Genomic DNA, 18,686 nt, shown 5'->3' with positions numbered 1-18,686 from the left:
AGTCCTATTCAAATGCTTGAAATGTGAGCCTTTTCTCATTTTAAGATACATATTTCCAAAAGTATCCAGGTATTTTATACATAAATTGCAATCAAAATGGATAGGTAACTTTCAGTTTGAAATACAATCCTTTAGAGCTAAACTTGACATGATAATTCCAAAGAAAGTTACTATAATTATTTCATCACAAATATGTGCTTTTTTCTAAGGAACTTTACTGTCTTATGCCTTCCTGTGATTCAACAAATGAAGAATGGGATGACCATTTGTGGAATGGTTGAAAAATAGGAAGGTTTAAATCTTTCTTATGTGACTATCATTAGTAGATCCATTTGTGTTCAAAGTTCCATTCTTTGTGATTAATTCTTTTACTAAATCTAGCCATGTAGAGTGAGACATTTAAAGGCCCCTTTTCTAGACACTGAAACTTATTCTTCGAATAAAATTTTAAAAATTGGCATTAGCATAGCTTTTTGGAACCAAATCTGAGATGGAGGTCATTGATGCATGTTCTCAGCTCACCCTCTGGTCATGGACCTTTAGTCTTCGCCATGAAGCAATATCAACATGCCCTCTTGTTAAAGTGTCACTACACACATGTCATCCCCATTATTATGGGTGTCAAGAAAGAGACAGGAGAAACCTGTTTTATTACATCCATGAATGATAGCAAGAGATTGGACCTTCCACAGGGCACTCTGCTTAAATGGGTGATTCAGAGATGCTGTGCCTCATACTTGAAAAAAGATCTAAATTTATTACATTTAATGTTTAATATAAATCACCAAACCTGCATGTGTTATAAAAATGAGCTAAAATGCTGCTTAACAGACATTATTAAAGAGTCTTAAGTACAGAGCCATTTCTAATTGGTAAAAGTTCACAGATGAACACTTCTTGCAAGTACTCATTTTAAAGAAATATTTCTTCCAGGAAGAAGGCCCTTATTTCAGGGTGAGATATAATCCAGGGAGCAAATCTCTTCAGGAAAGCGTCATCTTGATGTTCACAAAAGGAATCTCAGTGGAATTTACAATTGAAACCTTATTCCTTCTTATTTTAATATAGGACAAAATCAAGGTTAAAAAGAATGAAGAACACAGTGATAAACAGTCCAAGCTAGTGCGCATGCAGTAAAACTTCTGAATGTGGGGCAGTAAATATCAAGAGCCAATCAGCTATTATTAGTCTCAAAAAAAATTAAAAGAATAGTGCAGAAAATTATCTGTGCTGTTTTTATCATCTTGATTAAAGGATATAAACAGGAGTAATTTAAAATTAATCTGTGGAAGACTGTGCTGTCATTTCAATTAAAGGAAAAAGAATCATCCTTAAGCTGTTACAACTCAGCGAAGGTACCAGCTTAAACCAGGGAAGTCTGGCCTCCAAAATGCGATGGGCGCAGTAAACCAATTTTCAGCCACAAAATGTGATTTGCAAAATTGGTTTGAAGTAGTGCTGGCTGGATACCACCTCTTCTGGGGAGTGAAATTAAAACTGTCATCCATTCACACAAAGTCCCCAACAGCTTGGCGGCCTCTGGCTTGTGCTGGTTGATAACCACAGCTGCCTTCCCGTTTGGCACAAAGCTATCCTTTGGGGACCCTGTTCTTCAGCTTGTTTATCAGAATTCTCGAACCCATCATGGAAAGGTACCACTGGGTCACAAGGAAGAGTGTGTCACCAAGAAGGAGGACAAGAGAGGCCAGGAAAAACTGACTAAGCCACAGTGACTTCTTTGGCTCCATTATATAGATCACTCGGATTTTTCTGATTCCTTGACTTTGACATTTTTCTCTGCTTCCACATTCCCCTACCTGACCCCTTCCCATGCCAGCCACATTTCCCCCCCAAAAATCTAGATTCTGAACAACTAGATATAAGAAATAACGACTCTCTTTTCTGTTTTGAAAAGAGAATTCAGGGCCCTTAAAAATAAACAACTGGAATGTTGGAGTGCTATAAAGAGAAGTATTTTCTTACAGCTGACTTTTGGTGGAAATATTTGCATTTTTATATTTTACTGCTTTATTCATTATGTTACTTTTACAGTGGATAAACTTTATTATAATGTGTGTGTGTTAGTTGCTCAGTCGTGTCTAACTCTTTGCAACCCCATGGGGTGTAGCCTGCCAGGCTCCTCTGTCCATGGGATTCTCCAGGCAAGAATACTGGAGTGGGTTGCCATTTCCTTCTCCATGGAAATTTCTTGACCTAGGGATATAGCTCATTATGATCAATTTTAAAAAAAACAAATATTTACCAAATGCCTACTATCTAGCTGGGTACTGCAGAACAGACAGGAAAGTTTAAGACATATGTTTACCTTCAAAATTTTCACACTTTCTAGTTGGTAGATAAGATAAAAGTGTGTTTAAAAAAAGATAATTTGACAGGCTATGTCAATGCATAAATTCATGCAAGAATGACATAGATTTGGAACTTAGTACAGAGTTAAATCACATAATTGTTATACAACAGTAAAATCTGGATGGTAATGAGGTCAGCTTGAAAGGTGGACTTTGGGCCACTTTATTTGACACCATTGTGTCAATACTGCTTTCCTCATTCGCTTTTATCATCCTTATGATTCTGGTCTACATTATTCAACCCATCTTGTAAAGGTATCTACTTTATGTTTTACAGTAGCGACATCTGCTTATGTACTTCGTCAGTAATTTCAGTGTAGCTTCCATATAGGCGCCACAGTGATGGTAAAGGTTATAGATGTACCTTTCCTAACTCCTTAAATGTCACAAATGCATGCAAGAGAATGGTCTTGCTTCTGGGGGAGGATCTTCTACTTTGAAGGCACATGGTTAAAGAGTTGACAAGGAGTTTAAACACTTGCTTTTAATGACACGATGCTAATGAAACTTTACCTAACACAGTATTATTTGGCATTTATCTACAGTCAATTGACTTATGGAAGTTTATTTGGCCTAATGCACTGAGAACACCCGTCAAGATAAGGTAAGAAAAGGGAGAGGAAGAGAGTCTGCAGGAAACCAACTTCTTCAGTGGTTACTGGGGCTCACTAGTGGAAGAGCAGTTGCTCTATGGTTAATAGATGTAGGGCTTTTGTTAGTAGCCCTGGTGAGAAACTATCTAGAACTTACTAAAGGGTGGATGGTCATCAATGCAGAGAACAATCCAGTGAAGTGGCTCCTGTGAAAGCTTGGTATCTGTCTAGATCCTGGGCTGCTTCCTATCAGCATTACTCTTATCAATGTTCAGACGTAAATGTCAAAGAACAGCCCACAAAATAAAGAATATCTTTCTTTGGAAATTAATAGCTGCTTCTGAACCAACCCACAAGGCAGGTCAAGAACCCAGAAGGTTAGCCAGGTACCTTCAAAACCCACTGTATTAAACTATATGTCAAGAATAAGGAGACTTGAGACACTGTAAACATATGAATGGAAAAGGCAATGGCACCCCACTCCAATACTCTTGCCTGGAAAATCCCATGGACGGAGGAGCCTGGTAGGCTACAGTCGATGGGGTCGCAAAGAGTCGGACATGACTGAGAGACTTCACTCACTCACTCAAACATATGAAAAGATCCTATTAAAATAGTTATTTCCATAGGGTTTTTTGATCTCAGGGAAACAAAAGTCTTTGCAAACATTATTTATCTTTAAGCTATCCTTGTGAAATATTTAAATATCTGTTATCTGCTTTACTTTTATTCTTCTTAGGTTTTTTTTGTTTTGTTTTGTTTTTTGTTGTGTAATTTGTCCCAGATGGGATTTAAATATAAAATCCATGTAGATTTGCTTTCTCTTTAAAAAATTCACCTATCACCCTCTGTGCGTCAAATCCTTTGAATGAGCACCTATTTACAATCTTTTCCCATTTCCCTGCCACATTTTAAGCCTAAAACTCAAAAAAAGTATTTTCTCCAAACATTTGCTTTTTTGGCTCCAATGGACACTCTTTCTGTTTCATTGGTTTCTGAAACAGCAAACAGGATACTCAAAAATGTATCCTGATGTGAAACATGCTTTGCTCTTACCAGAGCCAAAGAATAGTTAAAGAGGCAGCCAGTGGCTTTCCCCCCACTCTCTTAAAGTTGCTTTTGAGATGGGCCATTGGCAGAGAGAGGCTCTATTTTCAAGTATGTAAATGCTACCTTTGGGAGGGCATCTTTTGTTAATTCCTCAGTGGTTCTGTCACTTTAGAACTCTTACAGGTCTCAGGGCCCTCTCCTTAACAACACAGAAAAGAATAAAATATTATCCTATATATTTTATCCCAGGAATTCCCATTTTCAAACTCATGACTGTAACTCTGAGGAGAAAGACTTCGCCTCCTGTTTCAGGCAACCTGTTAGAATGATGTGACGTTGCTCCCAGTTAGTGCACAAAGTCAACGAGTCTTTACTGATTCTGGCCTTTGTTAGGAAATGGGCGGGGGGTGAGAGGGCAGTATTTACTACCAGGAATGACTAGAAGGTCCCTCTGAGAAGAACGGAGTTCACAAATGAGAACTGCTGGTATAGGTATTTTTGGAATTATTCTAGAAGAGCAACTATCTACCATAGCTCGAGTGTGTGAATAACAGTGTAAAACAAGATGCACATGGAATAGTGATGGGGGTAGTTCTTGGCCGTCTGCCTGGGAAACCTCCCCCTGGGAACCATCATACAACTGGCACCAGAATGACACCTGGACTGGCAAAAAAAACACTGAGTGATATGTTTAGTCCTGTATGCTGCCCTCCTCTGCTAAGTTCTCTGTAGGCCATCCATGAACTTCTCCACCCTCTTAATTTGATGCTTTTCACATTCCTAAAGAATGAGGTTCTCATCATGAAGTTGCCACAAGAGTTATTGGTTTTAGTAAGCTTTGATGTCAATTTTTCTTTCTAAAGACAGTTTTTGCTGCACATGGTATAAAACTGTAACTGTGGTTTCTGAAATTCTGAAATAATAAGTATTTTATCTTTAAGGACATTTTTTTGCTGTTCTGTGGTGAAGTTGTCAACACCTTTTAATACATAAGAATTTCTCCTTCCCTCCCATATATAATTTCTTCCATATTTTCAGATACTTACATCATCTAAGCCAATTTGTTGGCACGTTTCACCTATACCATAGAAAGAAACCATGGTATAGATTTTAAGTGCTGACAGAGAAAGAACTGTTAATTTGCCTAGTCTGCAACCTGTACAGTTTTCGACTTCTTATGTAGAATATAAATTTTCCCGTTATTCATATTGATGCTTTATTAACTACTGATGTGCTGGGTTAAAAAAGAGGTGGGTTTTCTAACGATGATTATTTCCTATTTGTACTTTCCTAGCACTTGCATACTGTTCATGGTGAGCAATGACATAGCTTTAGTGCAGACATGTCTGCAACTTAGAAATCCCTTCCTCTGGCAGAAAAACCAAACCAAAACACTGCTCAAGGATTCTGTTTAAGCTTGAGGCATTTTGCAGCTTTGTACATCTCAGTTACCTTTCCCTATGTACTTTTCAAATCTCATTGTGTGATTCACCAGGGATGACTTCTAGTTCTCTATGTTACATCTCATCATCCTCCTCAGAATCATAACTGTCACAACACTGCCTTCCCACCAGAGCTTGCACCCCATGCTCTATCATCTACCAAGGATAATGGTACCTCCGCCCACCCAGCTGGCCAAGGCCTGGACTCGAGAGTTACCTTGGTTACCACTCTTTGCCTCAGTGACCACGTCTAATCAGCCATCAAGTCACATCAATTCGTCTTCTTAAAAGCACATGCTTATCTTTTCTTCCTGGCATTCCCCACTGTTACAGCCTCACTTTAGGCCCTCAGAATTTCTTATAAAGATTTTATCAACAGCTTCCCTTTGTCTTTTCTTATCCTGATCCTGGGAAGGATTGAAGGTGGGAGGAGAAGGGGACATCAGAGGATGAGATGGTTGGATGGTATCACTGACTCAGTGGACATGGGTTTAAGTAGACTCCGGGAGTTGGTGATGGACAGTGAGGCCTGGCGTGCTGCAGTCCATGGGATTGCAAAGAGTCAGACATGACTGAGCAACTGAACTGAACTGATTCTAGACTTGTCCCTCCAATTTACTCTCCATGAAATTGCCAAGGAGCCTTTTCTACAATGCAAATCTGATTAAACCATCCTCTTGTTTAAAAGCCTTCAATGGCCTGAGGGTTTCTGAGTAAAATCAAACTTCTTCACCTGTTGTACAAGAGGCTACATATCTTGCCACTTCCTCAATTCAAATTCAATGTATGCAAATAAAATTCTAGCATTTTATATACAAGACCTTTTAGAACTAACACCCAAAAAAGATGTCCTTTTCATTATAGGGGACTGGAACGCAAAAGTAGGAAGTCAGGAAACACCTGGCGTAACAGGCAAGTTTGGCCTTGGAATACAGAATGAAGCAGGGCAAAGGCTAATAGAGTTTTGCCAAGAGAATGCACTGGTCATAGCAAACACCCTCTTCCAACAACACAAGAGAAGACTCTACACGTGGACATCACTAGATGGTCAACATCGAAATCAGATTGATTATATTCTTTGCAGCCAAAGATGGAGAAGCGCTATACAGTCAGAAAAAATAAGACTGGGAGCAGACTGTGGCTCAGATCATGAACTCCTTATTGCCAAATTCAGACTTAAATTGAAGAAAGTAGGGAAAACCACTAGACCATTCAGGTATGACCTAAATCAAATCCCTTATGATTATACAGTGGAAGTGAGAAATAGATTTAAGGGACTAGATCTGATAGACAGAGTGCCTGATGAACTATGGACAGAGGTTCGTGACATTGTACAGGAGACAGGGATCAAGAACATCCCCATGGAAAAGAAATGCAAAAAAGCAAAATGGCTGTCTGAGGAGGCCTTACAGATAGCTGGGAAAAGAAGAGAAGCAAAAAGCAAAGGAGAAAAGGAAAGATATTCCCATCTGAATGCAGAGTTCCAAAGAATAGCAAGGAGAGATAAGAAAGCCTTCCTCAGCGATCAATGCAAAGAAATAGTGGAAAACAACAGAATGGGAAAGACTAGAGATCTCTTCAAGAAAATTAGAGATACCAAGGGAACATTTCATGCAAAGATGGGCTTAATAAAGGGCAGAAATGGTATGGACCTAACAGAAGCAGAAGATATTAAGAAGAGGTGGCAAGAATACACAGAAGAACTGTACAAAAAAGATCTTCACGACCCAGATAATCACGATGGTGTGATCACTCACCTAGAGCCAGACATCCTGGAATGTGAAGTCAAGTGGGCCTTAGAAAGCATCACTACGAACAAAGCTAGTGGAGGTGACGGAATTCCAGTTGAGCTATTTCAAATCCTGAAAGATGATGCTGTGCAAGTGCTGCACTCGATATGCCAGCAAATCTGGAAAACTCAGCAGTGGCCACAGGACTGGAAAAGGTCAGTTTTCATTCCAATCCCAAAGAAAGGCAATGCCAAAGAATGCTCAAACTACCACACAATTGCACTCATCTCACACGCTAGTAAAGTAATGCTCAAAATTCTCCAAGCCAGGCTTCAGCAATATGTTAACCGTGAACTTCCAGATGTTCAAGCTGGTTTTAGAAAATGCAGAGGAACCGGAGATCAAATTGTCAACATCCAATGAATCATCAAAAAAGAGAGAGAGTTCCAGAAAAACATCTATTTCTGCTTCATTGACTACGCCAAAGCCTTTGACTGTGTGGATCACAATAAACTGTGGAAAATTCTGAAAGAGATGGGAATACCAGATCATCCGATCTGTCTCTTGAGAAACCTGTATACAGGTCAGGAAGCAACAGTTAGAACTGGACATGGAACAGACTGGTTCCAAATAGGAAAAGGAGTACGTCAAGGCTGTATATTGTCACCCTGCTTATTTAACTTATATGCAGATTACATCATGAGAAACGCTGGGCTGAAAGAAGCACAAGCTGGAATCAAGATTGCTGGGAGAAATATCAATAACCTCAGATATGCAGATGACACCACACTTATGGCAGAAAGTGAAGAAGAACTAAAGAGCCTCTTAATGAAAGTGAAAGAGGAGAGTGAAAAAGTTGGCTTAAAGTTCAACGTTCAGAAAACTTAAGATCATGGCATCTGGTCCCATCACTTCATGGGAAATAGATGGGGAAACAGTGGAAACAGTGTCAGACTTTATTTTTTGGGGCTCCAAAATCACTGCTGATGGTGATTGCAGCCAGGAAATTAAAAGATGCTTACTCCTTGGAAGGAAGGTTATGACCAACCTAGATAGATTATTTAAAAGCAGAGATGTTACTTTGCCAACAAAGGTCCGTCTAGTCAAGGCTATGGTTTTCCCAGTGGTCATGTATGGATGTGAGAGTTGGACAATGAAGAAAGCTGAGCACCAAAGAATTGATGCTTTTGAACTGAGGTGTTGGAGAAGACTCTTGAGAGTCCCTTGGACTGCAAGGAGATCCAACCAGTTCATCCTAAAGGAGGTCAGTCCTGGGTGTTCATTGGAAGGACTGATGTTGAAGCTGAAACTCCAATACTTTGGCCACCTCATGCGAAGAGTTGACTCATTGGAAAAGACCCTAATGCTGGGTAGGATTGGGGGCAGGAGGAGAAGGGGACGACAGAGGATGAGATGGTTGGATGGCATCACTAACTCAATGGACATGGGTTTGGGTAAACTCTGAGAGTTGGTGATGGACAGGGAGGCCTGGGGTGCTGCGATTCATGGGGTCGCAAAGAGTCGGACACGACTGAGCGACTGAACTGAACTGAACTGGGCGCTATCTATCTACCCGTCTCTTTCCCACTCCCTATCCAAGCCACCAGAGACTAGACAGTAAAGCCCTGGAGACAAGGAATGTGTTTCATTGAAAAGCATTCCCTCAGTGCCCAGTTCAGTGCCAGCTACACAGGATTGTCCAACCAAAAGCTCACTGGATGAGTAGATTAAGGAATAAATCAATGAAGTGTCAGTGTTTTCCACCACCATGATCTCTTCCAAGTGTGCTAAGTCACTTCAGTCATGTCCAACTCTTTGCAATTCTATGGACTGTAGTCTGCCAGGCTCCTCTGTCCATGGATCCTCCAGGCAAGAATACTGGAGTGGGTTGCCATTTCCTTTTCCAGGGGATTTTCCCAACTCAGTGATCGAACCCGTGTCTCTTACATCTCCTGCATTGGCAGGTGAGTTCTTTACCACTACTGCCACCTGGGAAGCCCTCTTCCAAGTGTAGAATGCTAGGTTAAATGTCCCTCAACAACTCAACATCTCCAATCTCCTATGCTCATCTCAGCTATCATGTTAACACAAATCATAGGCTGACTTTCTTCATTGGATTTCATCTTGCCACCATCTTTTCTTTACTCAGCCTCAGCCAGATTCCCTACAACTTTTCCTCCTACACATAAAGTGCACTAAATCGAACTCTAATCTTCTTAAAGAGTTAATGTGCCTCCCTAAATGACTAATTTACTACTAGAGAGTGACTTAAGCACTGGGGAGAATCTGGCTCATTATTTAATAGCCAATAAGGCCAGCTGTTTCATTTCAAGAAATTAATGGTCTTTAAAACCTTTCCATATTGTACCAACTGCTCTTCTCGATGGAAAGCCAAGTGACTTTTATTAGTAAGGTTGATAAAATCCAAACCCTGTTAGTCCTGCTCTAGCTTTCTTCATAATACCAACAGAGTCTTCTGGGACATCTGGTTATTTTTGCTTTACTCACCCTGTTGATTCTTTGAGAGATTTTCTTTGGTTGCTTCCTTAGAGACCACAAAAGGTGGTCCGACAGCTGCACTCCCTGGTCTCATGGCTTGACCCCCAGCCTTCTTGACTTCTCAAGGAATGCCTTTCAACATTAAGCCTAATTTTGCTGAGAGAGTGAGCAGCTTGTTACTTTCAGGTTAGCTCATTCTATTTTTAGCCACCTGAAATTACTCAATGTAAAAAAAAAAGCACATTCAGAGGATGTTTTATGTAACCATCTTTCTCTTACTAATATCCTATCATTATGCAAAAAGGTCAAGGAAAGGCTAGATGAGGCCACAAATCCATATTATGAGACAAAGATATAGCAGGCCTTAAATTTTTAGCCCTTGATCAGTATTTTATTTGAGGACATTCAACTTTTAAGAATGAATAGAACATATTTGCCATATGCCAGCAACTAATGCCTTTATTCTTTTCAAATATAAACTGTTGCCAGTGGCAGATGAAAAACTTTATCACAATACCCTACTTACATTAAATAGATTATTTATCTAAATTATATACAGCAGGGGTTGCTATGGTTTAATGTTAATATTTTACTTTCTTTGGTTTTCCTGAAGTTTTATGCAGCTATAATTTACAGCGGGATCCACGCAGTAGTTTTTGTTCCAAAGAAGACTGCTGTCTGCTCACTCCCATGAGTCGCTTCCACTCCCTCTCTATTTTCTGGGGATGAGAACAGAATGTTATTTTTCAAAAAAGCTGGAAGATAGTAGAATGTGTAAATCCTTTTTAGGAAGCATTGGTGAGCACATAAATGTGGCCTTGGAAACTTAAGCAGGTTCTGTATTTCATGTTGCTGGTGAGTGTGAGCAGGGAGGGGAGTGGGGACACAGAGCCAAGAGTTCAATGCCATTCAACCTGCTTTCTGGGATTTATATGCTGGGAAGGTTTTGTTCTTGCTAAAAGCAGACAAAAAAACACACGGTCCAAAACAGAGATGTCTATACATATTGTACTATGTGAGGCTGAGAGGTAGACCAAAATAAGTCTTTTTGCTTGTTTGTTTTGTTTTTGCTAAAACCTATCATATCCACTCTGATATTGAGGACACCTTTCAACGCAGTAAGCTAGTATTTGGGTTTTTTTTTTTTTCCATAAAATTTACAAATGAAGTATTCTCTCTGAAGGCATTAGTTAACATTTCAGTGAAAGAAAAATGAAAGCCAATGGAACCACAATGTGCGGATTTTCTTTAAGATGAGTTTACAATAAATTCCTCGAACTTAGTGAGTCTTAAACTTACTACATCACAAAACTCTCCTCCTTACCCCTTCCTTCAGAAATATGTACAGAATATCATTCATAAAAAGCTTGACATGTAATCTTAGGGAGTTTGAAGATCCCCTGAAGCCCAGTGGTAGGCAGCTTCGATATGTCAGATCAGGGCCCCAGATGAAGAACCCCTCCTCTTACAGTTCCTTTGGGGTCAGCCAAGTTGACACATATACTGTCTCAACACAAGTCTCCTTCCAGTAAAACTGTCAAAGAAATTAAATGAGAAACTTCCAATAATATCAATGCTACCTTTGAGGAGCTCACATAGTGTTCTTATCAAGAAGATCTGAGGACCAGAGGGATGCAGGTTCCAGGAGGTTCCTACACCTGCCCATTCTGCAGAGGGTCATGGAGGGTCAGCAGAGGAGAACACATTTTACAAGAGGAAGTGCACCTTAAGAGAGAAGCCCGTTTAGGTGATCCTGACTACCCCCATGACACTGAAGACCTGGTGGTGTACCATGTTAAAAGATTCTTGGTCAGGATATGCTTCAGGACACATGTCCTGACACAGGGCCTAACTGCAGTGAGAGAAAGATATAAACTGACTGTTAATGCATGTCGATAAACTGCACAGATATCTTTCATTGTGTTTGTACAAAGCCATTTAGCATGGGTGTCTAGACTGTCATGTATTTTTTTATGATAATAACAACATCATGGTTGAAATTACTTGAAACTATTTATGAAAGTACATTACTGCTTAAGATGACACACATTCAAAACTTTCATTCAGTAGAATAAATAAATGAAAAAATAAATCGCAAAGAACTGGAAGAAAATATGGGCTAATGTCTGTATAGTCAAAGCTATGGTTTTCCCATTAGTCATGTATGGATGTGAGAGTTGGACCATAAAGAAGGCTGAGCGCCAAAGAATGATGCTTTCAAACTGTGGTGCTGGAGAAGACTCTTGAGAATCCCCTGGAGTGCAAGGAGATCAAACCAGTCAATCCTAAAGGAAATCAACCCTAGCTATTCATTGGAAGGACTGGTGCTGAAGCTGAAGCTCCAGTACTTGTCCACCCAATAAGAAGAGCTGACTCATTGGAAAAGACCCTGATACTTAGAAAGATTGAAGGCAGGAGGAGAAGGGGACAAAAGAGGATGAGATGGTTGGATGGTATCACCAACTCAATGAACATGAGTTTGAGGAAACTCTGGGAGATAGTGAAGGACAGGGAACCCTGGTAGCAACTCTAGAAGACAGTGAATGACAGGGAAGCCTGGCATGCTGCAGTTCATGGGGTTGCAAAGACTTGGACATGACTGAGTGACTGAACAAATAACATTTATCTAATCTAATGATGGGAGACAATTTTTTACATACAAAAGCAAATAATAAATCATCAACCAAATACTGAAGTTTTAACTTATAAGATTATAAATTCCTATTTACTATAAATATAAAGTTAAATTTAAATAATGTTCAGTTCAGTTCAGTCTCATAGTTGTGTCCAACTCTTTACGACCCCATGACTGCAGCACGCCAGGCCTCCCTGTCCATCACCAACTCCTGGAGCTTATTCAAACTCATGTCCATTGAGTTGGTGATGCCATCCAACCATCTCATCCTCTGTCGTCCCCTTCTCCTCCCACCTTCAATCTTTCCCAGCATCAGGGTCTTTTCCAATGAGTCAACTCTTCGCATGAGGCGGCCAAAGTATTGGAGCTTCAGCTTCAGCATCAGTCTTTCCAATGAATATTCAGGACTGATTTCCATTAGGATTGACTGGCTGGATCTCCTTGCAGTCCAAGGGACTCTCAAGAGTCTTCTCCAACACCACAATTCAAAAGCATCAATCCTTCGGTGCTCAGCTTTCTTTATAGTCCACCTCTCACATCCATACATGACATTAAATAATTTTAACATGTTTTTAAAATAACTTTAACATTAAATTTTTAAAATTTAAATATTAAATTATTTAACATTAAATAATTTTAACATGACATTAAATAATTTCAACATAACATTAAATAATGTTAACATGTGACAAAGTGTTAATGTCCTTAATATATGAAGAGTTTTAGCAGATCAAGAAGAAAAAGATAAACCTAGATAAACATGATAGCAAGCAGATAAGCTACCACAGACTTTAAAAATATGCAAATTTCAATAAATATATGAGAAAATTCAACTTCCCTAAGTGTAAGACAATAGTAAATTAAAGCAGATGGAGATCATAATTCTTATTTTTGAATCTCTTAAATTGACACAGTTTAGAAAATATTTTGTATTTAGTGTTGGTGAGGGTGTAAGCTTGTACAACCTATTCATAGGTCAGTCTGGAAGTATACATCAAGAACTTTAAAAATATTCACCCTTTGACCTAGTAACACATGCCAGGAATTTATCCTGAAGCCTGCTTAACTTACATATATTTTATTCTCAGGAAGATGAACTTAAGCATCTTAATTGAACTGGATGTAACTGATCAGTTTTGTATGCTTCGCAACACAACACTGGTATCTTACCATGAAGTCTAAGGCTAAGGTAAGACCGTGGAGCTCAAAGGAATGACATAACTGGGGCTATGTGACTCGTCCCTGCATTTGGCTAAGGTCCTGCTAGTCTTGTTTTTTTTTTAATTTTTTTTTATTTTAAATTAGTTTATTTATCTATTTTTAAACTTTACAATATTGTACTGTTTTGCCATACATTGACATGAATCCACCATGGGTGTCCTGCTATTCTTAATTGGAGCAAAGGTGGTGTGTTGAAATCCATGCAGAACTTGACCTGGTACGTGTTTATAGCCATGATCACAAGTAAAGTCACTGCAGACACTCAAACATTCATTAAAAAGCATCTTTGATTTAGGCACCTTACTACCAAATTTCCATTTTCCTGAGGCTTTCCATAATCCTGGGGGTATTCCCAGAGGTGCTACTGTATTTTAGTGATGTTCTGAGCATGGGCTCGACAGAAAATGAACTTGTCAAAGACTTTACATCATTTTGATGAATTGCATATTTGAGTGAAGAGAAACCAGAAATGCATTTTTCTGGGGTTACGCTCTTGGGCTGCCCTGCTGATGCTATCGCTATTCATTGTATTCCACAAGAGATGCAACTAATTCACAGAACACTTCCTCCAAAAATAAAATGAAGGCATCGAGCCAGTCTAGGGCTACTTAGTAATTACATAATTTTTCTCTAATGAAAGGCAACCAGGACTGATCTGCTCTGACTCTGGGGACTGGATATGAGCTGGAGCTGGGATGCTGGGACCCACACAGAGCTCCTCAGCACTGAGGGGCCATTGCAGGACTTTCTATAAGGAACTGTACTTCGAGGCTTATGGTGTCCTCTTACCAGGGCCCAGGACCTGCTGGGGAATTGGCTTCTTTAGCAGCAACCCTCAGCCAATGACAAACAGGACTTGAAAGATAAATGCCACAGCATCCTTGCCTCTCACAAGGACAGGACAAGGTGTGAGCACACTTGTACTGTTTCCAGTGGTCCTAGAAGAACTGATTCCTGTCTGCTGCCCCCAGCAGGACCCTGCTTATTAAGCTGGTACCCTGTACTTGGTAACAGCCTTCTTCCCTTCCCTTCCTCACTCCCCTTCCAGGACTTCACGGGGTTGCTTCATACATAAAATTACTCGCTCCAAAATCTTTGTTTCTGGGTCTTCAAACCCAGTCTAAGGCTCCAGAATGAGCACATTTTTTTACTTTTGAGTCTGTACTAGAATGAGAACTTCCACTGTCCCTTGTTACTGCTGCTGTTGCTACTGAGACAACAGTATGAAGAACTTCCTATTTTTTTTTTTCAGATCTACAAATTATTCATGTTTTGCCCCATTTACCTTGTCATTTTTCCTGTTTTCTTTCATTCTGTTCCCTTCCCCATCCATCCCCTCTCACAGTCTCCCCATATATGTATATATAACGTATATACATGTTATTATACGTTATCTATGGAGAAGGAAATGGCAGCTCACTCCAGTGTTCTTGCCTGGAGAATCCCGTGGACAGAAGAGCTCAGCGGGCTGCAGTCCTTGGGGTCACAAAAAGTCGGACACAACTGAGCAACTAAGCACATATGTATCTACAAATTATTATTTCCTGAACCATCTGAGAGTGAATTGGAGACTTGTGCCTTTTCACCCATAGGTGTTTCAGTCATATTTCTGAAGAACAAGGGTATTCTATTTTATAAGCACAGCCCAGTTACCAAAATGATTTCCACTGTTCCTTCTTCGCTTCATGCTTATGCTTTTCGAGGTCAGAGCTATACTTAGTCACAGAATGCCAGATGGCATTAAGTCACCAATTCTTCCCACTTGAGAACAATATCATTTCCAGAATCAACTTACACAGACAGTGATAGATAAGCCTCTACTGTCCACAGCAGCAGTGAAGACAAGTCACCGCCATGGAGCCCAGGCCCTAGCAATCTGTCCTGCCCCCCTTCTTCTGTTGGTACTTTATGAGTAGAAGACTCAGTGTTTCATTACATCATCACTGCTGACATGCTCTGGGGTTCTCTGTTCAGTGTTGATGAACACATGTTGGTCTGGCATCCTGGCTGAGTCACTGTAGTTCCCATCTGTGCTAAGCCATCTCTACGTTTCAGGGTCTCCTGGTGGAAGTCTGAAAGGCACCTCAGATCTAGCATATCCCAGCTCATATTCATGATCTTCCCCTCAAACTAGTCCTCTCCTAGCCTTTCCCCTCTGGGGGAAGGGTACCACCACCCACACTATTTTGTGTGGATTCACTTTTGACACCTGGCTTTATTCCCCCCACCCATACCTCCCTGTGCAACCCATCATTAGGTGCCGTCAATTCTTGCCACCATCTTCTCCCACCTCCACCAGCATCACCACCCCCATCTCTTGCCTGAACTACATAGCAAAGACCTTTGACCTGGTTTGCCTTTGCTCCAGCCTCCCCTTAATCTCTTCTCTACAGATTTGAAATGCAAGTTTAATCACATCATTCTCCTGCTAAAACTCACAAATGGTTTCTCATCAGTATTTGAATAAATCTGAACATTCTTAACCACCGGTGATCTGACTTCTACTTCCTTCTCCTGCAGTCTTTGTTCCAGCCAAGCTGCCCTCTTTCAGTCTCTCTGTTCACCTGTTCCCTCCTACCAAGGCCTCTGCACATGTTGTTCATCTGTCTGGAATATTTCTTATTTCTTCTGTCTAATTTCTTCAGATCATAGCTCCAAGCTCCCTCCCTCCCTTGATTTGGTCCAATTTCTCATTATATTTTCCTGAATGACTTGTCTCTCCTTTTTCTTAATGGGCAGAGTTTCAATTTTATGATTTCTCTGTGATTGTACAATTACGCCTCCAGTGGATTACAAGCTCTGTGGTCCAAGGCCTTGTCCTTCAATGCTTATATTCAATGCCTACAGAGTACATTGAACTTGGTAGCCAGTAAAGAGTTGTTGAATGAAGGAATAAGGAAGGGCAGACTACTTCCTTAGCTCATCTGTTTAGGCTAATACAGTTGCACAGCTAGCTCTGAATAATTCATAACTGATCTCTGTTTTTAAAAAAAGAGATATGAAAAGTCACCAGAAAAAGGATAAATTAAGGAATTCAAATTTATGACAAGGTGGAAATTTAAGTGACTCGCCTATAACCAACCCACAGAAGGCAGTCATCATGTTATCTTGGCCATGTTACATGTAGCACATCCGGAAATTACTCATATAAAACATTGGCTTGAAGCTCTGTCTTATACATGGACCTGATTTTGAGGCTGGAAAAAAACTGTGAAAGGGTGTTGCACAGTCCAGACCATGTAGCATAAATTGTCAAAGGCACCAACATATCAGTGGAAAGTGACCAACCATAAACTCCAATCCTGATTTTATAAGACTATTTCAGGAAGAAAAACTTCACTGTGGCAAACTCCTTTTCAAAATAGCTCAGCATGCTTATTTTCCATCTTAAACCTCTGCTGTGACAATTACAGCTCTTTCCAGCACCTTGCAAAACCCTGCAAAACCCAGGCTGTCAGACACTCTCATTTCTGGAAATGGGTCTGCGTTTGCCTCAGATACATGCAAGCAATTAGTGGGCAGAAACATTATCTGAGCAGTCACCACCCTGTCTTCATTTCCAAGCAACGGTCAAGTTTAAAGACTCTTAATGATGCCCTAAAACATATTGTTGGTGGCAAGTAGCCAATGAGAATTGCCAGGTTCCCACCTATTTAACATGTGATTCCATCTTCAACCATAAGCATCAGTTTTGCTGACTGTCGAGTTGTACAACCTTCTATTGGGATGAGCCCCAACCACTTCAATCTAGGCTTAATTAAAGACTTGGAATATAAGCAAGAACACATTCTGGATGCTTCTCTTTTTGTACCAGCCCTTCCCACATTTGTACCACAAATGTTTGCCTTTGCTAGAAATAATGGAGCTGGACCAAGGTGTTTCCTGGCATAGGGAATGAGGTCATGGGGCCTGTGTCACATAAAATCCAGGGCACAGATGGGCTTGTGTGGCACCTCCACAGTAATCGACTGCCAAAGCTTTCTTCTCTGGACTTGAAGCAGCAGAGTCAATAGAAGCCTTTCCTCTACGGTTATCTGGCATTTCCATCTCACCATGTCCCTGAGGATCTGCCGGAACTATACTGGAAAAGAAGCAATGATACTTTCCTGGCTATGAAAATTGCTGAAGTAGAACCAACCAGTGTCTTTTTTGAAATGCTAGCATGACAAAGAGGCGGTCTTTAAAAAACAGCACTGTTTAAAAGATATTTCATCTGGGAGGACAGGGGTATTTATGTATTCTAAGGGGAGCTCTGTGGTTCATGGATGCTGCTCCTAGTAACTTTGAAGCCCATTAGCCGTTTGTTCATTTTAATGTCCCAGAGTTACACATTGCCGTGATTTAGGGTGGGGTCAGCTCAGTGAGTGCCACCTTAGTAAAGGATGGACACTGAATGCATCTCTCCAGCCTGCTCACAGCCAGCCTAGCTTGACAACGTGACTTGTAGAGCCCTTATAGGTTTCAGAAGTAGAAAGAGCTGAATTGAATCCAACATCTGCCAGGTATTCTGTATGCCACTTTGACCATACTACTTTGTGTCGCTGAGACTCAGTTTCTTCATCCATCAAATAGGGATAAGGTTTTATTTCAGGATTGTTACAGGAAATAAACAAAGTCAAACAGTTAAAGTGCCCACTAGAATTCTTAGAGTATAATAAATACTGCAGATATATAGGTTGCATCCCACACCACCACACAAGTGATTCTGTGAAAGAGCACTGCAAAGTGCAGTCTGGAGTCTGGGGACCCGATTCATGCACTTGTGGTTTGTAGGTGTTCTGCATACACAGCTCTAGGCTGAGCTATTTATATCCTTATTTGTGTTCCAAATAGAAACAGAATGGTTATTGATGTGTGGCCATATTATTTATACTTAGAGAAAACATCATAGTTATATAAGAATAAAAAATGATATACTTCAAAAATACTTTCTTTTCTCTCATAAATTCCCTGACTAAACAACAATTGTATTATTATTATTATTTTCACTGCGGAGGGTTTCAACGGTTTTCAGTGTTGAAAAGACAATGAACATGGATGCATTTTTAATGTCATCTAAGTTATCTTCCTTCCCAGGAACTTATTTTACTCAGGAAAAAAGCTGAGGTATTCTAACCTCTTCCTAACTTGTCAGTGTTAGTGGTATG

General features: G+C 40.2%; 1 protein-coding gene across 14 annotated transcripts in view; it reads right to left on the bottom strand.

Moving 5' to 3' along the window:
* Nucleotides 1-18,686, bottom strand: part of PARD3B (par-3 family cell polarity regulator beta) — a 1,110,743-nt gene that overhangs the window by 31,911 nt on the left and 1,060,146 nt on the right. For 2 of the 14 annotated variants that reach the window (XM_081577743.1, XM_081577745.1), the window contains one exon: nt 10,053-10,402. The exons of the other annotated variants lie outside the window; for them this stretch is intronic. In XM_081577743.1, coding sequence (XP_081433869.1) covers nt 10,396-10,402 — 7 coding nt within the window. In that variant the 3' untranslated portion in view covers nt 10,053-10,395. Of the gene's footprint in view, nt 1-10,052; nt 10,403-18,686 lie in introns of those variants that run through there. 14 annotated transcript variants of the gene reach the window in all.

Source organism: Giraffa tippelskirchi, chromosome 3 (genome assembly GCF_054371585.1).
Source record: "Giraffa tippelskirchi isolate mGirTip1 chromosome 3, T2T-mGirTip1v1.2.pri, whole genome shotgun sequence".
Taxonomy (NCBI): Eukaryota; Metazoa; Chordata; class Mammalia; order Artiodactyla; family Giraffidae; genus Giraffa; species Giraffa tippelskirchi.
The sequence above is the reverse complement of the archived record's forward strand: the minus strand, read 5'-3'. Positions and strand labels throughout refer to the sequence as shown.